Raw genomic sequence first — 22,228 nt, 5'->3', positions numbered from 1 at the left:
TAATGAGTGTGTTTCATTCTCCTGTGCAGGTCCCAGGCTTATATTAAAACCCTTTTCATCCTATTTCAGTGTCTCTTCCTTAAATAATGTCACATCATCCCCCAACCTGCACAGCAAGACGCTGAAACTTTTTCAGTTTCTGCTGAGCTCTGGGGCCAGGGAAATTTTGAACTGTTTGCTTGTTTGTTGGCAAAATGGAACTTCTGCTGTGCTGAACCCTTAGACTGTATTTTTTAAATTATTTGTTTGCTTGCATTTCATTGCAGTTAGCCTCCAAAGCTGAATGTTTTGCTTTACATTGTAATAAACTGCTTGCTGTCTGTCTCTGGTTTGGATGTGGCACTCAAAAGACTCATTTTACATGTGGTGAGAAGTTGAGAGACTCCAGAGGGCTTTAATGAATATTTGTTTGAAATGACATGAATCAGTTTGTAGGAAAGTTGTTTTTATTTCTTTTATTTGTTTACATTGTTTAAATTATTTGTCATCAGTGACTATTTTTTGGGCTTTCTGCTAAGCAGAGAAAGGCTGATAGTAGCCTAGCAGAGTGTTAGAAAATCAAGGATGTGGGAAGTAATAGCACTCATATATTATGTGTGGTTTCTCTTAACTGTCTCCTAAATACCCATTTGGTTTAAAATCCTTTTTTATAAAGAAAACTCTGTAAAAGATCCTTTTCTGAGTCAAGTTCCTGTTTCACTTCAGATTATGCCAGGATAACCAAAGGTATTTCTACTGTGGTTTGAGATCCTTTACATTTCAAATTTTCCTTTTAAAAAGTAGAAATGCTGCACTGAGATCTTTTCTCATGGAAATTCAAGAGGTTTATGTTAAAGAGCAGATTTTTTTGATGTTTTCCCACAACATTTTGGAAGGCTTCCAAACCCAACCCTGGACCCCAGAAATTCAGCAGAACATTTTCTATGGAGTTAGCTTGAAACACACACTCCTTTCAGGAGCTATGGAGCTAAACCTCCTCTTCTTCAAAGTTAAGCTGGGCAAAACGGGGTGGGTTTGAGGTCACTCTGCAGCTTACATCAATGGAGTGGAGGCACAGTTCTGGCTGGGCCATGGGATGGAAATTTGGGCTGGCTCATCTAGTGGCATTCTCTGTAATAAACCTGATTTTTCTTGTGCATGTAGACTTCAGGCTCTTTGGGACAGGACTGTCTCATGGCATGGGATGCTGACAGGACAGAACAAGACCAAACAATTAAAATTCCTTCTCAATGCCATGAAAATCATGGTGCTATATGTGATTTTTTTTTTTTTTTTTTTTTTTTTTTTTTTTTTTTTTTTTTTTTTGGGGGTGGGGAGGGGATCTTATTAAACTTCCAAAATTACATCCTAGACTTAATTTCCTTTTTTTCCCCTCCTGTATCTTGAAGGCTCAGCTGTCTCAGGTTCTGGAAGAAGTGGGAAACCACAAGCAAAGAGCAGAGATGGTAAGTGTTCAATTTCTGCCTTTTTTTTTTTTTTTTTTCCCACTTGTTTTACAGAGCAGTAATATGCAAAGTTCAGTTCATTTAAACAGTGGATCAGTTCCAAATATTCAGAAATGAACAGCAAATAAACATTGCAAAAGTTGTGTTGCTGCTGCCAGTCTTGGCAATCCCTGTCTCCATACTCACCTGGAAAAAGTGTTGGATGAGATCTAGTGGTCTGCCTTCCTTTTTTTGGCATTTCCTTTTCTCCTTAGCAGTTCTAGGTCAGAAGCAAACATTTAATTTCATACTGAATTAACTCCTCTCTTTGGGGGCCTTTGATTCAGTCTCAAGTGTTCAAAGGACAGGCAGATGAGATACAAGAGAACTACCACAAACTATTTTTTTATAATATCTGTTAATTTTCTGCTGGGTTCTTCTATTTTATTGGCACTTCCCTCAAGGACCAAAAATAATAAAAGGACACAAAACCAGGTAGCAGGGAGGTTTATATTCAGTTTCATGACTCGAATATGATTTTTTTATACTCAGGAATAAATGAGCTGTCAGTGTTAAGCTATTTTGTGAACTGATATTTTTGCTAATGGATGAACTGTGGGATTCCTGCAACTTTTTCTAGTCACAAGGAAAACCTGAGCAGTATCCAAGATGCAGAGATACATTCTGTAGATGTGATTAATTTTATTACTAATATAAAAACAAGCCTACAGCACTGGCTAGTAAGTTGGTGCTAAACAGACATCTGTTCTAAAATCCCAATCATAAACTAGAGTGCCAACACGAGCCTTTTTAGACTTGTGCTGAGCTCTAGTAGGGCACTGAAGGGCAGGATGAGGTGCCCCTGCTGTGCTATTAATGGGTTGCCATACGTCTGGTAGGATCTTTTTTTTAATTTGTGCCTCTTGCTGTTTCAACATCAGATTTTCCATCGTGAGAGCGTTAATTGATTCCGGTTCTGGGGTGGTCTCATGTTGTGGGCAAACATTTTTCTATGCCCAGCTGCTTTCTGTGGTGACACAGGCCACATCTGATACTTCCAAAGAAAACTGAATTAATCCTATTTACCATCTCATCTCATTAAGTGCTGCCTTGTAACAGTTTCAAATTCTCTGCAATCAATTTTGTGTTGTGCTCACTGGATGTATCAGAGGAAAAACTTGCTGTTGTGTTTTAAATGTTCTGATGTTATGGAGTTGTTTTTTTTTTTAACATTTAAAAGTTTTTCTTTTGGGCTCATTAAGCCAGGTTTTTGAGTTGTTTGCCTTCAAAAATTTGTTGTATTAAGTGGGCTAGCAGAGGGCTGGAGAAGCTGGAACTTCCAGTGTTAAAGCATTGATTGGTGTTGTGCATCATCCATCAGCAGAGGATAAAGCTACACTCAGTGTTCAGTGCCTATTCCCAAGGGTTTCTCAGTGGAAAACTGCTGGTCTTGTGATCTTCCAGTAACTCTTACATGTTAAACAGCCATGAACAGGCTGTTTTCTGTGGAGCTTTAACCATGGATTGCAGATTGTGAGGTGTGGGCTTTATTCAGCAGCTTGAATTTATTCAGTAAATACAGGAGAATTGATTCATACAGAGGAAAACAGATTTTTTTTTTTTTCTAACTTTTTCCTTTTTGAGGGGGAAGTACAGCTCCTTTTCACTGGTGGTAGATGGTTCTTCTGCATTCCCAGTCAAAATCTCCCTGATAGGGAAATTTGTTGTCACTTTGTCTTCTGCAGTGTTGATGGTGACTGATGTCTGTCCCCTTTGGATGGGGCTGTTCCCTAGCTGCCTGCCACGGGCTCCTGTGGATATGCCACGAGCCCCACTCTCCTCCCGCCATCCAGCAAAATGCACTTTGTGTTTTTTTTCCCCCCTCTCCAGATCAGTGTCTCACATGGATGGCCTGATTTTTGGCTCCTTAAATTTGACACTTCAGCAAAATTATTTGCCTGGTTTGGATAGCTGGCTTCTCACCTTCCTTTTCATCCCTTTCACCCGTGAGCCTCCAGTCCCAGTTTGATGTTGAGCTGGGGATGCTGAAGGGCTTGTCCTGCTCTGGGTGCTGACAGATGTGGATATTGCTTTTCATCAGCTCTTCTGCAAACAGGCCAAGGGCTCTAAGTGAAATGGAACAAACCCCTGTCAGGTACAGGTACAGTCTGATGAGTCCTTTGGGCTGCTTTTGGGACAAACCTCTGTGCAGGTGACATCTCTGCTGCCACCCTGAAGAGCTCTGATGGCTCTGCCACCCTCCCTGGGGCACTGGAAATGAAGAGCTGGGCTCTGGTGGCTGATTGCACCTCACTGAGAGAACCAAGGACTTCTTTCTATCTGTGCCCTGGTAAACGAGTCATTCTTTACATAGCAATATTTAAAAGCACAATACTCGTGGGATAAGCCTGATGGGATCGTGGCCTCAATGCAACAATATCTGCACATTCAGCCCCTCTCCTCTGAGGACAAGCTCAGGGAATTGTGGCCCCAGGGACAATGGCAGAGGAAGGGTGGTGTGTGTGTGTGATAGGGAACCCTGCACCAGGCTGGAGCACAAGGTCCTGCTGGAGGAAAATGGGATGCCAGGGAAATGGAGTGGCTGTTCTGACTGCTCCAGTGCAGGGATTCTTTGCTTGTCAACTGAAAGTGAGCGTGCTACTGCAGGAACAACAAAAAAGGAAATTTAAATGTCTTCAGTTAATTGCAGTTGACAAGACAAAGGCAGTTTGACTTTCCAGTATTAATTAGCAAACCCATACTAATTAGCCTGTATAAGCACAATTCATGCCTCTTTCCCTAAATGCAATTAATATTGCAACTGAAGACATCTCTGGGCTGTGCCTCTGTATCATTAACATACTTTGCCCTAATTACACACGGCCAGTAGTGGCTGGAGAAATGAGTTTGTGATTACAACCATAAAAAACCCTCTAATATTTTATATCCTTCAGGGAACTTGAACCTAGAATTTATTTTTTGATTTAAGAAAAATTACCCTTATCATTGTGCTATGTAATTAACAATGAAACTTTGATTTTCCTCTCCCTCTAACCCTTCACTTATTTATTTTTCTTTTTTTTCCCCACAGTTTAAGCATGTTCATGCTGTAAGGAAACAGTGTGTGCCCATAAGACACATAAGACTCACCACTCTTGATAGAGCTCAGGTCACTGAGCTGCCCCAGAGATCCAGGGTTTTTTTCTGTCTTTTATTTGCTGAATGTTTGTTGCTTCCATTTTTTTTTTTTGTACAAATGTGCACTTCTCTGACAATTTGATCAGCACTGGAAGTTTTCTTTATTAGGGCTGGTGCTACAGTGCCTTTATTTGCAGGATGTGCAAGGAGGTTGCTCAGAGTTCACAGAGCTCCCTGATCTGTGGTCCCAGGATCTTATTTCTCATGGTAAGTCAGTTTAGTGCTCTACTGGCCTAAAGCTGAGGGAGAGCTTCACTCACACCAAAATATTATTTGAGGAAAATGCCTTTTGTTTGTTATATTATTTTTCTTTCCCTCCCTGAGGGAGGGAAACAGAAGATGTGTTTGTTTTTGTAATTTTCGTTTGTCTTTTTCATATCCCTTTATAGACACGAGGAGATTGTTTGGCTCAAGCTTGCCATCCAAGCAACAGCTCTGATCTCTGATCTTACACTTTCTTCTCGTCTGGTTCTGTAGCAGGGGGCATTCATGTCAAAATTTTTTGTTCTCCGTCATTAATCCCTGAGGGAAGTTGGCTTGGTATTAAAAAAGCATCACCTGTATTTTCATTACCCTGAGGTGCTCTGGGTATCTTTTGGCTTTCATCTTCAAAAGACAGCTTGGCCCATGTGGGCTCTGAAATCTATAGACTGCTCTTTGGAACAAATTAAATTTCACCCTCCAGCAGATTAAAAAGGATGGCTATAAGAATCAGAGGAATTGCTTAGCAGGGTGGGAGGTAAAGAAGACTTGAAGTCCAAGAATGTAGCCATCACCAAATGAATGGCATAAATTGAGTGTCCTTACAGAGGGAATAAAGACACCTTAAAATTAATATAATCAATGCCCCTTGCCTTGAGGAAAAGTGTTGGTTAACCCTTTGCAGAGAGGAGGAGACCTTTATTTAAGAGCAGCAGGTCAGCAATAGTTAAAGAGCCAATCATGTGTTCAGTCTGATGAAATCATAATGTTTAGGATTAACTTAAATGTCAGTGACTGACTACGCTGATGGTTATCAGGAGTAGAAATGGAGACAAAATGGAGAGGACATGGAGGAAATAAACTCAGAGAACACTGAGCTTGATGTAGTTGGGAGCTAGCTGTTAACTGGAAGGCAACATGGAACAGTTATTACCTATGTTTTTAATTTACAGGTAACACCAATGATAGTAGGAAAAAATATGAACTTTAGTATAGAAAGACCTGCCCTGGATTACTGGCCAATAGAGCTAATTTAATTCTGGTTTAAGGGTTACTGAACAGAAAGCAAGAAATACAACAGACCGAGAACAAGAACAAAAGTGGTGTTCATTAGTGGAAATGTAAATTCTCTGTGTTTTCTGTAAGAGGGAGGCAGTTAAATGTGGGATTAGAGGGCTGAACCACAGTAGTTATAAATAAAAATGAAGCTTTGCTTGGAACATCTTTAGAAACAACAGGTTGGGAGGAGCAGGAGACAACTGACTGGTGCAGGAAGTCTCCATCTATCAAAAGTGTGTTACATAATTTCTGAATTGATTTAGCAGGTGACAGCAAATCTCCTTCCTCTGTGACAGATTTTATCCTAACACTTTATGTGAGACCAGCAAAGCCAAGACAGATGAACAGCGTGGCACTCAGCTGAGCAGCAGGGTGAATAGTTTTAGTAAGGCAATCTTAGAGAAATATCCACTTCTCAAATCAGATTGAAAAGCATGAACCTGGTTATAAAGAGACAGCAAAAGAAGCTAATCCAGAATGAAATGATAGAGTAGCAGAAGACTGGAAGAGGACTTTTAGATCATAAAGTCCACTCCTTTAGTAACTGAGGCAAATGCAGCATATATCTCAGTTCATAAATTTATCAAGCTTGTCTTGAAGCTGCTTTGGTTGTTTGTACCATTACTGTCATGGAAAGACTGCTCTGATAGCTGAAATCTTCCCAGTTCCAACTGAAAATATATGTGCAGTTAATATCCATTTTTTTCTTGTGCTAATATTCTCCTTAAACTACAGCGACTGTTCTTCCTCCCTCATATTTATGCCGTGACATATTTATAGAGAACAATTGTTCTCTCCCAGCCTTTCATTTGTCTAGGTTAAACAAATCAAGCTCTTGCAGCCTTCTCTTAAAACAGGCTCTTCAGTTTCCTCATGAATCTTGCAGCTTGCTTTAAATCTCTTCCTCTTTCCATCTCTCCTTTGAAGATGAGTAATCAGAGTGGTCACATCATTCCAGGTGATGTTCCAGCAGTAGCTTTTGCAAAAGTGTCTTCCACAGGATCGTGGAGTACAGGCAGGAACCTCTTCCACTTCTGTGGTGCAAGAGCTGTATCCAGCCATGTATCTCACCCATTTCCAGTGCCACACATTGCTGTTGTCCTGGGATCAGCTCATCTGCCCCACTCTGTCCTCCTCTCGAGTTTCTGGCTGAGGAAGGCTCAGTTTGTAGGAGCTGTTTTGGGACTTGCACTCTGACATTTCAATTCTGTGCTGTTCCTTCAGTTTTCATGTAGTTTCCTCTTTCTGATCAGTTTATGCTCCTCTGTGGTAAAGCCTCTGTGCTCTCAGTAATTGTGTTTGTGCATTTGTATTTTTAGACCAAAGGTCTTCATTGAATTTTGTTTGTTTTGGATGTGTCTGAGACATCCTTTTTCTCTATCAGGTAGTTTTAGTTTTACTTCAGCAGAGCCATTTGTTGCTTGTTTACTTCACAGTGTTTATATCATTCTTCACTTTATTGTGTGATCCTGTAAATTCTGATTTATGAGTTGTTGGAAGAGGGGGATGATTGTGCAGGAATCATTGATGCCCTATTTTGAGTCTTCCCCCTGTTTTAACAGTGGAGTTTTGGTTCTGAAAGTGGAGTGAAGCCTAGAACAGAGGGATGGGAGTACACTTGTCCTTTCCCTGGCAGAGAGCTCTCAGTGCCCGTTGTAAACAACTACATTAAAACTGGTCCCTGCTATTCCCCACAGGCTAGAATATAGTGAACTCTGAGGTACACAGACAAGGTTATTTTTTTCTCCCTCTCTTAGCCTGGGGAATGATGAACAGCCTCAGTTGGTGTGTTGCACCTGCTGTGTGTTCCTTCTTGGAAAATTCATGTTCAACACACGTGGCACCATCAGAAGCATTGTTGCACGTGACTGTGGGCAAAGCAGGGAGTGTGGAGGAAGCCTTGGGATCCTGGTGGATGAGAGCTGCCAAGGTGCTGTAAGCTGGAGAGGTGATCAGCATTACACCTCTGCACATTACTATCTCAAAGCTGTTTTAATTAGGTGAGGAGGAGAGACTTAGTGAGTCAATTCTCGTGGTTTATCTCTGTTTTAAAAATCTAGCCAGGCACATGGGATCAAATAGCACATTCCCTTCAAATTAAAAAGAAATAAACGGTCTGTTTAAAAGTCCCATTACACAAATGAACCTGCTGTTGGATCCATTAACGTGCAAGTTTTATGGGACATGGCAGCACCGTTTGGTTCAGCAGGATTGTTTTCATTTGCTCTTCCAAGGCAATAGGAGCTGACACGGGGTTAGGACTGTCAGGAGGAACAAATGTGGCTGCCTGAAGTGGAGAGCTGCTGTCCTGCTGCCCTTCTATTGTAAATGCAGGTGAACCTGGTGGGAAGAAATGCTGATGTCTGACTCCAGTTCAGAAGGCTGAATGATTTCTTTATTATAACTATAGTATAAGACATTAATATACTATTTAAAGGAGATAGTAAAAGTGCATACCTACTTTTTCTAACTAACTCACAACTCATGACCCTCCTCTCTCGAGTCCAGCCACAGGTGGATCTGGTTGGCCATCAGGCCCAAACAATCCTCACCAGAATCCAATCAAGCAATCACCCCAGGTAAACAATTCTTCACACACATTCTACATGGGAAAAACAAAGAGCAGAAATAGAAATTGTTTCTTCTCTCTTCTCTTTGAGCTCCTTTTTGAAAAAATCCTGAGGGAGAGAAGAATGTGCCTACCACACCCTTCCCTATGGGACAGGTGCTGCCTGACTGGGGGTAAATGGTCTGATCCAGACCTGAAGAGCAATTCCAGCTCAGATGGGACTCGTGGACATTGCCCTAATTCCCAGCCCATCATTTGGGGTGGCCTCCATGCCACAGGTGTACCCCTAAAACCTGAGCTGTACTGACAGGTATGATGATAATAGGAACAGGAGAGGGAGAAGTGGGGAGGGTTTTTTCTCCTCAGTTGTTGAGCAGAGCAGAAAAGCGAGTAGTTGTCCTGTTTAGAAGGTGCTGCAGCTGGAGTGGTCCTTGTCAGTGTCACTGTTGTCACTAAAATCTGAGTTACACTGAGTTACTTGGTTAAATGAGAACAGGATAGGGATACTATCAGAGGCTTTATTATACTAGGCACAACCTGGAGACATAAAAGGGCTATTTAATAGACATGCAGGAATTGTGCTTTTCCAGGCTTCATTCATCTCCATAGAACCTGTAAGAAGTTTATGGGTACCTCAGACTCACTTGGTTCAATTTAGCTGAGCTAAAATTTCCTGGCGAATGCAGGGGCTCTACATTATGTTCAGCACTTTGAGAAAACCAGGTGAGAGGTCTGGGATACCTCTAGGATTCTGTCATTTCTGCTCCTTTATTCTGCCTTCCTAAAAGGCAGCTTGGAGAAGCTGTAGAAGGAACATGAAGTGCCAGTGCATGTCCAGAGAGGGAAAGGAAGACTTGGGGCTGTTGAACAATTGTGTTAGGGTGGGACAAAATAATAACTGATTTACAGCTTCCTTGTGACAAGGATGGAGACCAGTTTCCCCCTGCTTTCCCAGCTCTGGGAAGCTGTACCTGCATCAGAAGAGGACCATCCTGAGAGATCTGATGCAAGAGATCCAATTCTGTAAGCACAGCTTGTTCTGAACATGCAGGGGGATGTGAAGCTCTCCAGCTATGGGATCTGGGGGGGCCACAGAGGGCATGTTCAGAGGATGTGCCTGCAGATCAAAGGTTGCTGGATACTTCTCTTCTTGCCTGGGGCTGGCTTTGTGTATACAAAAAGGGAGATAAAGGCTTAAAAAAAAGTTTAAGTTTCAAGACTTAGTCCTTACACTGACAGCCTAATCAGCTTGTTACATCATTTGATTTCAGTCTTTTTGTGTCTGTGTCCTTAGAAGAGCTTGTTCCCAGTGTTTCTTGCCTTTGGCTGATGGTTGCTGGGGGTAGGTAGTAGCTGTGGCAGGCTGGGGTCTGTCAGGGCAGCAGAGTCCTCCAGCAGGAGCTGTAAAACCCAATTTATCCACAGAGACAAAGAGATCATAGAGCAGAATTTTTCCTATGACCTCTTGGTAAATAATGAATGGCAGAGCCCTGCCTCTTTGGAATTGCTTAATTGAGGCTGACAACTCTTTGTTGTATTACAGGATCTGGCTTGTCAGGAGAATTTTAACTTATTTATGAATATTTCATTAACCTCTAAAGACTGGCTGTACAAAATCTAGCTCCTGCCTGGCCCTGTCCTGTTAATGCTGTGTTCAGTGCTAATGTCATCACTGCACATCCAGTACACCTTTCCTCTGAGCTGGGCCTCAGAATTTATTGTTGGTGGCAGCAAGAACATGTTCACCAAAGGTTAAGATGCCAGGTTTGTGCTTTGGCACCAGTGTTGAACATATGGTATTTGTGAGGGAATTGCTGTTTGCCTTTCACTCTATGACTGCTGCTGGCAACTGAAGGGCCCTGCAGGCATCATCCCAGAGGCTGAAATGGGCAGAGCAGTCTTGGCAGGGCCCTGTGACCTTTGGGTTTTGGCACCAGGAGAGAGATTTCTCACTTTTTATACATTAAAAGCCCACTGCTTCTTGTCACAGGCTAATATGAGGATGGGTCATTTAGCTGGAAAATACTCAACCTGCTCTATTTAACCTGTTCTTTGGGCAGGGTTTGGGGAGCAAGGCTCCTTCAAGGTTCTGCAGCTTCCTTTAAAGCAGCAGGGAGGTCCTGTCAGGAGAGCTGCTGCTTTCACAGAGCATCCTCACGTTTCCCTACTCTGGGAGTTCAGAGAGCAGCTTTAGCAGGCAGCTCTGCTAGCCCCTGTCAAGATGTGCCAGCAAACAGTGCTCCCAGCTGTAGTGAACTGCAGAATTGGACTGGAGCTGCAGCAGGAGCGAGAGAGCTGTTCCTAAAAGCACAGGCTGTGGGTTGTTCCATGTGAGCAAGAGAAAGAAGATTAAGTTCAAGCACTCAGTGAAGGCTCCTTTGCTCTCTTTACTTTATTAAGCAGGATTGATTCCACTGTATTTATGTTAGAAAACAAAGAAACAAAAATGGATGTTGGATTCCTCTTTCCTCTTTGATCTTCCTAGGTGCTTGGTAACTGCATAGATTCTTCTCTGACTGCTTATTATGTGGTGATTTTTCAACAAGAAAACTGATGGGGGAAGTGAGAGGTGGGATTACAAGCTCCTGTTTGATGAGAATTCTTGACTGAATGCTCAGGAAACTCCTCGAGGCTATATTTTCAGGAAACAAACTGTATTCAAACTCTGTACGGAGGAGGTATGACATCTTTGCAGATTTATTTGTTGCTTTGCCTGTAAATTACAGCTGATATAAGACTTGATTCTAGCAAAATATGCCTATTCCTGCATGAAAGAAGTGATCTGTGTAATGCTTTTCTCAAGAGTAGACAACTCCATTGTGCCAGCACTGCAGCTACACTGGGCAGGGACATGGCACATCCAGTCTGGCACCTTGACAGGTTCCCTAAACAGGGTCTTATTCTGTGTTTTGCTGTTCTAACCAGGAGTAATGGGTAGGAGGTGTCAGCCAGTTAAGGCTAATTACTCCAGAGTTGCCTTCTCTCTGTGGACACCAGCTGTTTTGTTCTCCCTGACTGGGAGGAGCTTTCTGTAGTAATTAAAGGAAACAGTCATCTACATGCCTGGTGGAAGTGGTGGAGCGAGGCTGATAACAGCAGAGAGCTCTGAGCTGAATGAACATGGAAATTAGGTGATCCTTCTTCAGAATGAGCTGTTAGAGCAAAGAGAGGGGTTCTGGACATGGAGCTGTCAAAGGTGTTTTGCTGTCAAGCAGTGGCAGTGAGGTCTCACAGCAGTGCCTGCGAGCGTGGGCAGGACAGGCTGAGAGGAAGAGATTCCTCGTCTGCTCCTTTCTTGGACTGAGAGTTGAAATGTGTAATTATACTTGAATAAACTCATGGGTTTAAATTAACATCTTCAGTTCCCCTGCTCGGTATGTCTCTTGTACAAGATGTTTGCTCTTCTTCCCCATGAACTTTCCAGGTTTGTTAATTCTGAGCTCTGAGCCAGCTTCCATCCATCTGAAATGTCTAGTAGTGCTTATTTCCAAAGTCACATCCTGCACCCATCCCAGATTACTAAAAAGAAATAAATACAGCACCAAGGAAAGTGGGTGGGTGGGGATAGTTGGCATCTGGTGGTGTTGGGATGTGAGAAGACACTTGAGAAGGGCAGGAGTCATGGAGCAAAGGTGTGTTGTAGGTGTTTGGTGAAGAGCTTGTTGGATGGGCTGTGCAGGAGGAATTTGGGGCTTTAGGGGTGTGATGTGATGGTGATTCCTTCTTCACATGCTTGCAGCTGTGCAGACAGCTCAGGTTTGGGCCATTTTGGGATCCATGTGGCATTGGCCTCATTTTGCAGAACAAACTGTTTCCTGCCATACCCTGTCCCACTGTGATTAGGTATGGCAACCATAGAGTGGCTGGTTTAAATAGGCTGTCTGTGCATTTGTCCTCTTGTTCCTTTGCAGCAGGGCTGAGTTCAGCTCGCTGAGCCTGTCTGGAGCTTCCCCAAGTTGTGCTGGTGCCACACAATGTGGAGGGGAGGTGTTGGAAGGCAAGCTGCGGGCTGCCTGCGCAGTGGGAATCAGAGGGGAGAGAGGTGAATGCTCGTTAAGGCTCCCTTGGGGTAGATGAATTAGTTAATGACTATGCTGTGCTTTGAAAATGCAAATGCTGTGTCAGAGCTAAGTCTGATTATAATAATCAATCTTCCTTTGGAGAGGGTGCTGGGTATGAGGAAGGGGGAGAGTGATGAGACTGGGGCTGAATTTTTAGATCACAGATCTGCATTTCTCTGCTGTTCTTAAGGAACCTGATGTTGCCTGAGAGAGAGGTCAGCAGAGCTGAGGAGGGGCAAAAGGTGGGTTTGGGGAGGAATCATCCTGATAAGCACCAGTGGGCCTTGGCAGGCTGATGTTAATTTTGTAATTTTGTCCCTTACGATTGCCCTGCCTGGAAAGGGAGAGGTTGTCATCTGCTCCTGTGTGTGAGCTGTCCCTGCTAATGGGAAAGATAGAAACTGCCTCATAAGCAGGGTCCTCCAGGGATGGGGGAGAGGGGAGGGTGGCTGCTGCAGACCTCCAGCCCTGACAGCTCCTTCTCCCTTGGCACTCCATTCGTTTGTAGCAAGCGTTCCTAGTAATTACACCTCTTAATTTAGGAGAGCGAGTGGGAGAAAGGAATATAAATTTGTGTATTAACTTTAGAGATTGGAAATAGGGCAAGTGAACCTTCTCTCTGGGAGATTATATTTGGAAATGAAATAGAAAGACATTTGGTATAAACTTGAAAAATTGCTCTCTTTTTACTGCAACAGGAGGAGAAAAGCCACAATCCAGACAGTATTGGAGAGAAGCAGAAGTCAGCATATGTCCATTTCCCAATGTGTGTGTATCTGCAATAATATATATGCATGAATACATTTTTAGGAAAGTGTTTGCTGAGAGGTTGCTCCTAGCCCTGACTTCTCAGTGATAAAAGCACAGCAAGTTTGTTACAGATGGTGGAACCCCTAGAGACTGGTGACTCTGATCCAGCCAGCCTTCATCTTCCAAGAGAAAAAAATACATATTTTTTCTTCAGCCAAGTGGGAGATGGGTAGTTCCAAACCAGTTTTTGTTGAATATCTGATTCTCTTTGGCTTTATTGCTTTTGTTTCACAATGGCATCAAGGATTAATTTTCCCAAGAAAATGTGCCAACTAATCCTGGGCTGCTTAGCCTGTTTCTAAATGGCAGGCAATATTTTGATTTACAAGTACTGTCCTACTTTTTGAAGCAGAGTAAAGTTCACTAGGAAATCTGGTGAGGCTTCGTTCTCCCTGTGTGTGCTTCTCTGCAGATGTTTTGGGGGAACAGCCTTTGAAATGCCAGTGGGATGGGCATATGGAAGAGGTAGTGGTGCTTTTGCTGAGCAGAATGATCTCTGAAGTGCTCAGCATGGTGTCTTACTACTCTGTGGTATTGCTGGACACCCAAATTAAACTCTTTGGTGTTTCATGCATATTCATTTTTGATGCCAGATTTATAAGCTTGTAGACAACCCCAAGCTTGCTGTGCTGCCTTATGGGAAGAGGCAGAGAAGCTCCTTAGTCTGCTACATCCAGTGGAGAGAAGCACAAATGGCACCACTGTCATGTCAAGGTCCTGATTTGCCTGTTTTCAGACCCCAGTGTACAGTCACACGCGGGGTCCCGTTTCTCTGTTCTGGTCTATTTTAGCATACACTCTTCTTTTCCAAGTCTGCTTGGTGTTCATACATTTTAAATATTTATGTACTGAAATAGCTCCTTGAATTGTGTTGAGGCTTGTAGTCCAACACAACCTCTCAATTCACCTTTCCATGCTGGCTCTGTGCAATTCAGTACCCATTTATTGCTGCCGTTCAAAATCAGCTCTTTTGCTGAGGAAGGCCTTTCAAAGGATGTTGCATCAGCCCATTGTTAAATAAACCTTTAGACATTTATAATGGATTCAGCATTTCCTGCTTTTTACAATTCCAAAAATGCTGAATGACGTGCAGACACGCTTCATCAGGATAAGATTGCTGTATCAGCCCCTCACTAAAATGCACTCATTATTCAAATAATAACTGTATGTCTCCAGCATGTGTTCTGTGAAATGTGTGTACATGATGTGGGCGAGTAAACCAGCCCCCCACCTTTTTTTTTTCCAACATGCAGATCCTACTTTGGCAGTGAGTTGAAATACTTTAGATTTTGAGTCCTTTATTACCCAAAATGAGTCACCTGAACAGAGATTTGATCATTGTTTTGGACAGTGTGTTTAAATTTTTCAGAAGTTTGTAAATGTTTGAGGCTGTTATAAGCCTCACTCTGAAAATGGGATGTGGACAGCAGTGGTCAGTGGGAGGCTCTGGGAAAGCTTTTCTCCATCAATGCTGAAACCTGCTGGAGTTGAGTGTGAGGAGCAGCAGGTCCATGGCATTGCAGAGACTCAGGGTGCTTGCTTGGAGGGGACAAATATGGGTCAGAAATGACAAACGCCAGAAATATACCAAGAAAATCAACTCTCTGAAGTTCTGTTTCTTCTAGCTGTCAGGAGATGAATTTATAATTTTGTTTTTCCTGTCATCTCCTATGTCTTTAAAAAATTGCTACAGAAGAGAGAAGCAGTGAGGAACATATTTCTTACCCTGCTGTGGGTGTTTGCTATGTCATTAACACTTGGAGGAGAACCACCTTCTTGGAGTCTTGTCCAGGCAGGTTTAAAAGTAAGGCTGAAAGAAGAATGGTATTTCATATAATTAAATACTAGATGAAAATGCATCCATGTTCTTCCTTCCTCTCTTTCTCCTTTGGTAAATAATGATGGCAGTACTTATTTTGGAAAAATTATTTGAACTTCATCTTTTGGGGCACTTGCATATTTCTGACAATGGGCATTCTAAAATTAGTCCAAATCCTGTATGTGTCCTGATCACTTTTTATTGAGAGTAATAAAGCTGTGCTGGAATTCATGCTTAAGAATTGAAAGAGATAAAATAATTCAGGAAAAAATGGGATTATTTTAGGTTGAGAACAAGGGGCACCAGTATATTCTGAGATGAGAACAACACATCCTCAAAATATTAAGTACCTATTCATGTGTTTTATTCATCCATGGGTTCTTATATTACTCATTATTATGCCTAATCATAAAAACCTTAGGTAACTTTAAAAACTATTAAAATAACGGCTTGGTTTCTTTTCAAGTTGCTGATGTGTTCTGTAGGGTGGGAATATCACTGGGGGTTCTGATCCTGGGTGATATAATCCCTGAAGCTCCTGCAGATGATGTAGGTCCTTAGGTCCCTCTTGTGCAGCTTTCAGGACAAGAGGTGCAATGCTGTATTTTCACAACAGTGTTCCCTGTCTGCTCTCAATGCCAGTTAAAAGATCAAGGCTGACCTGGGTCGTTTGGTATGGAATGGGGGAATACAACAGTGAGCTGTAATTTGAGCAGCCCTTTTCCCCTCTCTGCTTGGTAATGACTTCTACTAGTTTAATGTATTCAAAGCATTAAAAGTTTAACTCAGCCAGTCACATAAAATTATTGATAAAAATTGGAAGGGTTTAGCTAGGAATAGTGAGTTGGTTCAAAAAGCATAAAATGCCTCCTGAAAGTGGCATCCGCTGAACATGAGACCAGGACTGGAGATTAATTTAGGAAGAGGAATGTGATGGGAATTGGGCAGAGAAAGCAGCAGGAGGGGTTTGGCTCTTCCTTTCCTTATCTTTTCTTGAGTCTTGGCACAGGTACTGAGAGGACAAGTGGACAGGAAGGGACAAACTGCCCCTGTGGTAAATTATTTCATGCTCATCACCCATTCCCAGAGCTATCCTGAGGCTGTGTCAAAGGGAATGGTCTTGGAAAGCTCCTCATCTCTTGGGCTTTGTCAACAGATTCCTGATTTTTTGCCTTTCTCTTTATTGTTGTTTTGTCTTGCTGCTTGTACTCTATTGCCTTCAGAAAAACAGAATTAAGTCCCAGGAGTAAGCCACTCCATTTCATCTCAATTAACTATTTTAGTCCTGGAAAATACATTAATAACGTAATAATAAATAGCACTTTTAATATCTGAATATGTTAATATCTTCAGTGAGATTGGCAGTAAGGGATGTTTTCCTAATGATTGGCAGTAAAGGGATGTTTTCCTAATGACTGCTAGGGATGAAATCTGGAAACGGTACATTTTGAATGTAGTATTTAATACCTTAATTGTTTTACTTTCTTATTTCATAAACAATTAGTGAGCTCTGAATAGCAATAATTTCCTGTGGCACAAAATTGTGTCTTGGGCTGAGCTTTAAACTCTCCAGTAGTTTTAATCCTAGTTCTGGGAAGCAGATGCTGACACAGAATCTCACTCCTCGAGCCAGTTTCATCTGTAGTGATAATCACTGTGTCCTCCTGTCCCTTCTCACCTCAGGCACAGCACATTTTCAATCCAGGGAGTCTTGGTGCTTGCAAATTGAGAGGACATAAAAATGAGATGAAATGCCCTTACAGCCCATGTGCCCTTTCCTCCTCATTCTCCTTCAGCAGCGTATTCTTAGAAACCCAGCAGAATCTCATCCTGCCGCTGCTGAGCGTACCTGGCACTAATTTGTCACCGCTGTGAATCAAGTGAAATGCTTCTCACAAGCTCGTGTGTGTTCACTCTCCTGTCTCCTTTTCCTGTCACACATTCTGTTTTTTCCCCTCTCTGTGCAGCCACCACAAGAGCCCCCAGATCACAACAACAGATACCTTACCCATCTGTGAGGAGTGTCCCCCTTGTCCCCCGAGAAGGTGGCCATGATTTATCTGTGTGGGTCAGCAGGTGCCACATGGACTTGAGGCTGAGCCCTCTTAGCCAGTGATAAATAACTCACCAGCCCTTCCATCTTCAAATGCTGTCCTCACTCATCCCAGAAAGCATCCTCAAACTCCTAACAGCAAACACATCCAGGCTTCAGCAGACATGGGGAACAGGAGGCATAATGAGCGTTTTCCTGCTAGAAGTAGGTTGGAATTGAAGCATACTCCTCATCCCAGTACCTTTTATTCACATTCCTGGAATTATCTGGTGTGCTTGCTTTATCCCCAGCCATCTGTGATGGGCTGAGCTGGGAGAGATAAGCTCAGTAATCAGAAAATTGAGGGAAACATTTCTGGCTGTGATAATCTTATCAGGCAGCTAATATGCATTAACATTTGTACAGCCTGATGATGCAGGTGGGCCTTTGCTTATTTTTTATTCCTAGATGTTTCTTAACAGGCAGGGGGAGAACGCAGGGCTTTTTGGGGTGTCAGGAGGAATTAGGTTAAAACTTTTTTTGGTGCTTTCTTCTACTCTCTTTGGTGTCAGAACGGGGTAGGAGCATTATCCAACCATCTATTTTCTGCCCTTTCCTGCCAACAGCACTGCCATGCTCTGCCTGTCTCTTCTGGTAAATATGGAAGGGCAAAGAGGCAACGTGTCTGAACTTCAGTTCTGTCTAAGCAATATGACTGTCCGTGACAAGATGCTGCTTTTTCTTGTAAAATTGGAAAGTTTCTGCAAAAAGCTTGCAGAAGTTTGCCCTTGCAGTGTGATTTTGCTCTACAAGTCTAATCTATGCTGTTGCAGGGAATGGTGTATTAATGGATTATTTCCCTGATGCTGAGCACTGAACTCTCTGTGGTCATAAGTTTTGCATTTATAATTAAGGCTGGATTGCCTATTTTTTTTCCTCCTGGGTGAAAAAATATTGTTTCAGCCAACAGATTTATTAGGGGAATTAGTCGACAGGTGGTAAAAAGACAGATGACAAAAGGAATTCCAGAATCTGAAGGATGAGTGTGTGAAGAAGGTCTAAGCTGGGAGAAGGTGTTGGAGCAGAAGTTTGAGTATCCTCCAGGTAGTTTGTCTCTGCTTACACTTCATAATAAATCATTTTCTGAGGGGTTTAGAAACAGGTAACATATGGAGTTTATCAATCTGTGCATTGTCATGATCTCTGAATTAGGGATCCAGACTGCTACAAGTCAGGGAGCCTGGGACTCCCTGAGTCTGAGTAAGAAGTTCTCATGTCTGTAGAGTTTTGAAATACTTTCTTGTGAGTTCCTACCCAAACAAAGCCAGAGGCAAAAAATATTCTTAATTGTTTGTTTGTTCAGCCAGAGCTACCTGAGCAGCTAGAGCTGGAAGTGTATATTGGAAAGTGCTGGAAATATTCCCCAGTCTTTTGGATTCAATGTATGTGTCTCAGAGCTGTTGTGGACAAGACAGCATAATCCTGTGGTTCATTTCTTCTGGGGGAGGAATTGAGTGAGGTTGAACTATCAACACTAAACCTCAGGTCCCAGTGAGCTCCTAATGCCACACAGTCTTCTGCATCCCATTATCCATGGGGGGAAATAGGGGAAATACCTGAAAGAGAAGCAGAAGCTTTGCTAGTAACATTCAACTTTCTGTACTTCATCTGTTGTGGAGAAAATGTCTGGAAAGGCAAAGGGAATTGCAAAGGGAAGGAGAGTTAAGGGAGGTTTTGACATTCAACACGAGAGAAGTTGTGCTTCACATCTGTGTCATGAGAAGTCTGACCTGTGCAGAACCTCATGAGTTCCTGCTCCTTTGCTGTTCGTGTGTGCCCTCAGCAGTGCTGCAGGAACTAATGCCTTTTGTCTCCTGCAGCTGGAGGTGGAGATGAAGGTCCTGAAGTCTCAGCAGTGCACGGCTGAGCAGAGCACTGTCATCACCAAGGAGGAGGTGGACACACTCAGGTAGGCAAAGCAAGGGGAAGGCTGAGCAGATTCTACCCTTTTTGGTGGAGCTAATGAGAAGGGCAGTGCCTGGGGTAGTTTCACTGCCTGCTGTGGTTTTTGTCATCTCCTGATGGAGCAGCAGGTACAGGGGTTCACCATGCTATAGTTCATGAAGGTACAGGTTGCCTACTGTTCAGGCAATGGGATGATGATCAGAACATATTTTCCTTGTATTCCTGAAGTAGGATGTTTTTTTCTGAGCACAAGTTTTACTTTCTCATCAGCTTTTATGGATGTGAGAACCCCATGAAGCACTAGCAGAAACACTCAGCCCATGATCTGTCCTGCATTTAGATACTTCATAAGCTTTGCTATCTTTTGGGAGGCTTCAGGCTCTTTTCTGCTGATGTCTGGGGTCTTTTGCTGTCAGTTAATTCATAAACCTGGCTCCTGCATCACTATTCCCCCTCTTGACTTTCTTTCCTGTGGAAATAGCATTGCTGTTTATTTGTTATTTTGACCAAATCTCGACTATAAATACAGGATCTGTTGGCATGTGTGTGAAGAGGTTTAGAATCCAGCTTTTGTACTGCTGATGCATGTGTAGCACTGGAGATAAAAGAGGGATGTTTCCCCTTGTGCATTACTGGAGATGGCAGAGGGGTACCTGTTGTGATTCAGTGAAAGAGAAGTTACAAAACAGCATTTCAGCAGAGGATACATGAGCATTTACAAAAGCTACAGTGAAGCTAAACAACCTTTCCATGTATTTATTAAAGCATTTATAGATTCCATTGCAAAGCAGGTGACACAATAAATACCAAGCACAAAAAAGTTCATCTGTTTCTGAGTGCTTAATAAAGTTCCTTTTATTTAAGTTGGGCAAATCAGGTCCTCACAGGCTGAGTATTTTATTCTCAACTGATGTAAGACTTTGGCTGGACTTTCACTTCTTAATTCTTCTATATTTTCAGCTCCATCACAATAAAGTGTGACTGCCTCATAGGACTGAAAGCAAAGTTTTGCAGCAAGCAGAATCCTGCAGAAAGCAGAAATTACTGGCCTGTGTGTTATGGCTTTGCTCCTGTGCTTTGCCTCTGGAGCTTGTTTTACAGTTTTGAAAGCCCAGTCCTATAGCAGGAGGGAGGTGTTTGAAAATAACACAGGTTCAGCTAAGATACTGCAATACATTTTAGGGTTGTACACCTAATCTTGGGGACTTGCTCCTATAGTTCCCTCAAGGTGCTGTAATAGTCCTGGAGGCCCAAGGCATACATCTCCTTTTTTTATTCTATCATATCTTTGAGTTCTGCTAAATGAGAGAATGCTATGACTTCCCTTTTTCAGGGAGATAAACCTGTCTTCATCAACTTTTGCCTTTTGTGGTTTTTTTTTTTTTAGCTCATTCAGCCTTTTCTTGTGCTAAGGCACACTGGACCCTCTGAAACCTGAGGTTTACACTGCTGCAGGAGTATTCAGCACCTCCTTGGCAGCATTAAACCTGTCACTCCTGATTAATAATGTGCCTGTAAAGCCACCAGCCTGTTTGCTGTCTTCTGGGACCTGCAGGTTTGCAGAGTTTTTCTACAGTGCCTCCCCAGTCTCTCTCTCCCTGGCTGGGGTTGCTGCAGCACCCTTTCATTTGGGAGATGTTCAGGCTCTTTATTTTCCCCTCCAAGACTCATTATTTGGTGTTTAGCTTCCCTGAACAGCATTTGCTGTCTATTGCCTGAGCAGCTTCAGGGACAGCATGTGTAGGGGGAAGCAGCTGGACTGCCACATAGTCCAGACCATGCCGTGGTGTGGCAGTGGGGATAGAGATGTCTGGCTCTGCCCTGAGTGAAAATCTATTTCCTGGGCAGGGATGAGTGGAGCTCACAAAAACCTGCTTGTTATGGGATTGTGGTGTTGGATTCAGCTCAACAGTAGTCCTAAAGCTCCTAAATAATGTTTTTCACTCTTCGTTTTTAAGGAATTTCTTTGATTACTAATCTCACTCTCTCCTCCTTCCACGAAATGGTGTCAAACCTTTCACACAAAGTATGTCCCAAACCCAGGCCAGTTCCCAGTGTGGTGGTTGATGGTGCAGAGCTGTTTTCCAATGATGGGCCATACTCTGAAGGCTGTTTCAGCAGAGGCTAAGCTTCTGCAGTTGTTTCACGTTGATATTTTGGTTTTTCATCTCTCTTGCTCCTGAAGCTGTGGGTGCATAGCAGTCACAGCTCCATATTCTAATTCCAGACTGGTTTTTTCTGTAATTTTTTACCGAACCACTTTTTGTTCTCATGGCTGATTTAAATATTTGGTCTTAGGCCCTGATGCTGGTTATTTAGTTACAGAGCTGTTTAACAAAGCTTGGATTTGTTTGATTTTGATCACTCTTTTCACTGCTCAGCTCCAACAGTAAATGAATTGGTGCAAGGCATTCTCTTTCTGCTGAAGCTTTCTTTGCTGGAGCACTGTAAGCCACTCCCTGCTCCTTTTTCCTTACTGTTGGCTTCTGTTACTGCTTCAGACATCTCCTTGCACTCTCAGGCACTCCCAGTCTGAGTGGAGAGAAATCTCAGAATTGACTCCATAAAGATTTTTTTTTCTTATGTTTCTAGACTTAAGCAGTCAATGAATATAGTTGGACTTTATTTTGCATTTTCTGGGCATTGTTCAAGAAACTGGGCCGAGTTCTTTCTTCACAGAAGAGGGTCCTTCTCAAAGGAGCACAGAATAAATCACTATATTCTCCCAGCCCTTTGGAGCTCAGGATGAATGTGCTGTGATCCACATCAGAACACGCCTCGTGGCTCAGCTGGATGTGTCCTCTCCATACAGCAGCAGTGAACTGGGTGGGTGTGATTAAAGAACAGAAGGGGTTTAGAGGAGAATAGGGACCAGAATAGGAGGGGATTATGTCTGCTGTGCTCATCCTCCTCCTGTGGGCCTCAACAGCACCGGTTCACTCAATTTTCTGTAGCTGCTAAGGAGAGAAAACACAAACTCCACTGTCACTCCTTCCTTCTACACACCACTGCCAGAAACTAATTCTGAGAGAAAATGGGGAAGAACACAAAATTCCAAATTGGAAAGTGGGGAGAGAAATGTCACAGCTT

The 22,228-nt window shown here is 42.8% G+C and overlaps 1 protein-coding gene across 5 annotated transcripts in view; it reads left to right on the top strand.

Moving 5' to 3' along the window:
• Positions 1–22,228, top strand: part of MAD1L1 (mitotic arrest deficient 1 like 1) — a 352,882-nt gene that overhangs the window by 167,009 nt on the left and 163,645 nt on the right. For all 5 annotated transcript variants that reach the window (XM_053957712.1, XM_053957708.1, XM_053957710.1 and 2 more), the window contains 2 exons: positions 1,389–1,445; positions 19,054–19,142. In XM_053957712.1, the coding sequence (XP_053813687.1) occupies positions 1,389–1,445; positions 19,054–19,142 (146 nt within the window). The remainder of the gene's footprint in view (positions 1–1,388; positions 1,446–19,053; positions 19,143–22,228) is intronic.

This window comes from Vidua chalybeata, chromosome 16 (genome assembly GCF_026979565.1).
Source record: "Vidua chalybeata isolate OUT-0048 chromosome 16, bVidCha1 merged haplotype, whole genome shotgun sequence".
Taxonomy (NCBI): Eukaryota; Metazoa; Chordata; class Aves; order Passeriformes; family Viduidae; genus Vidua; species Vidua chalybeata.
This window is presented reverse-complemented; position numbering and strand designations above follow the sequence as displayed.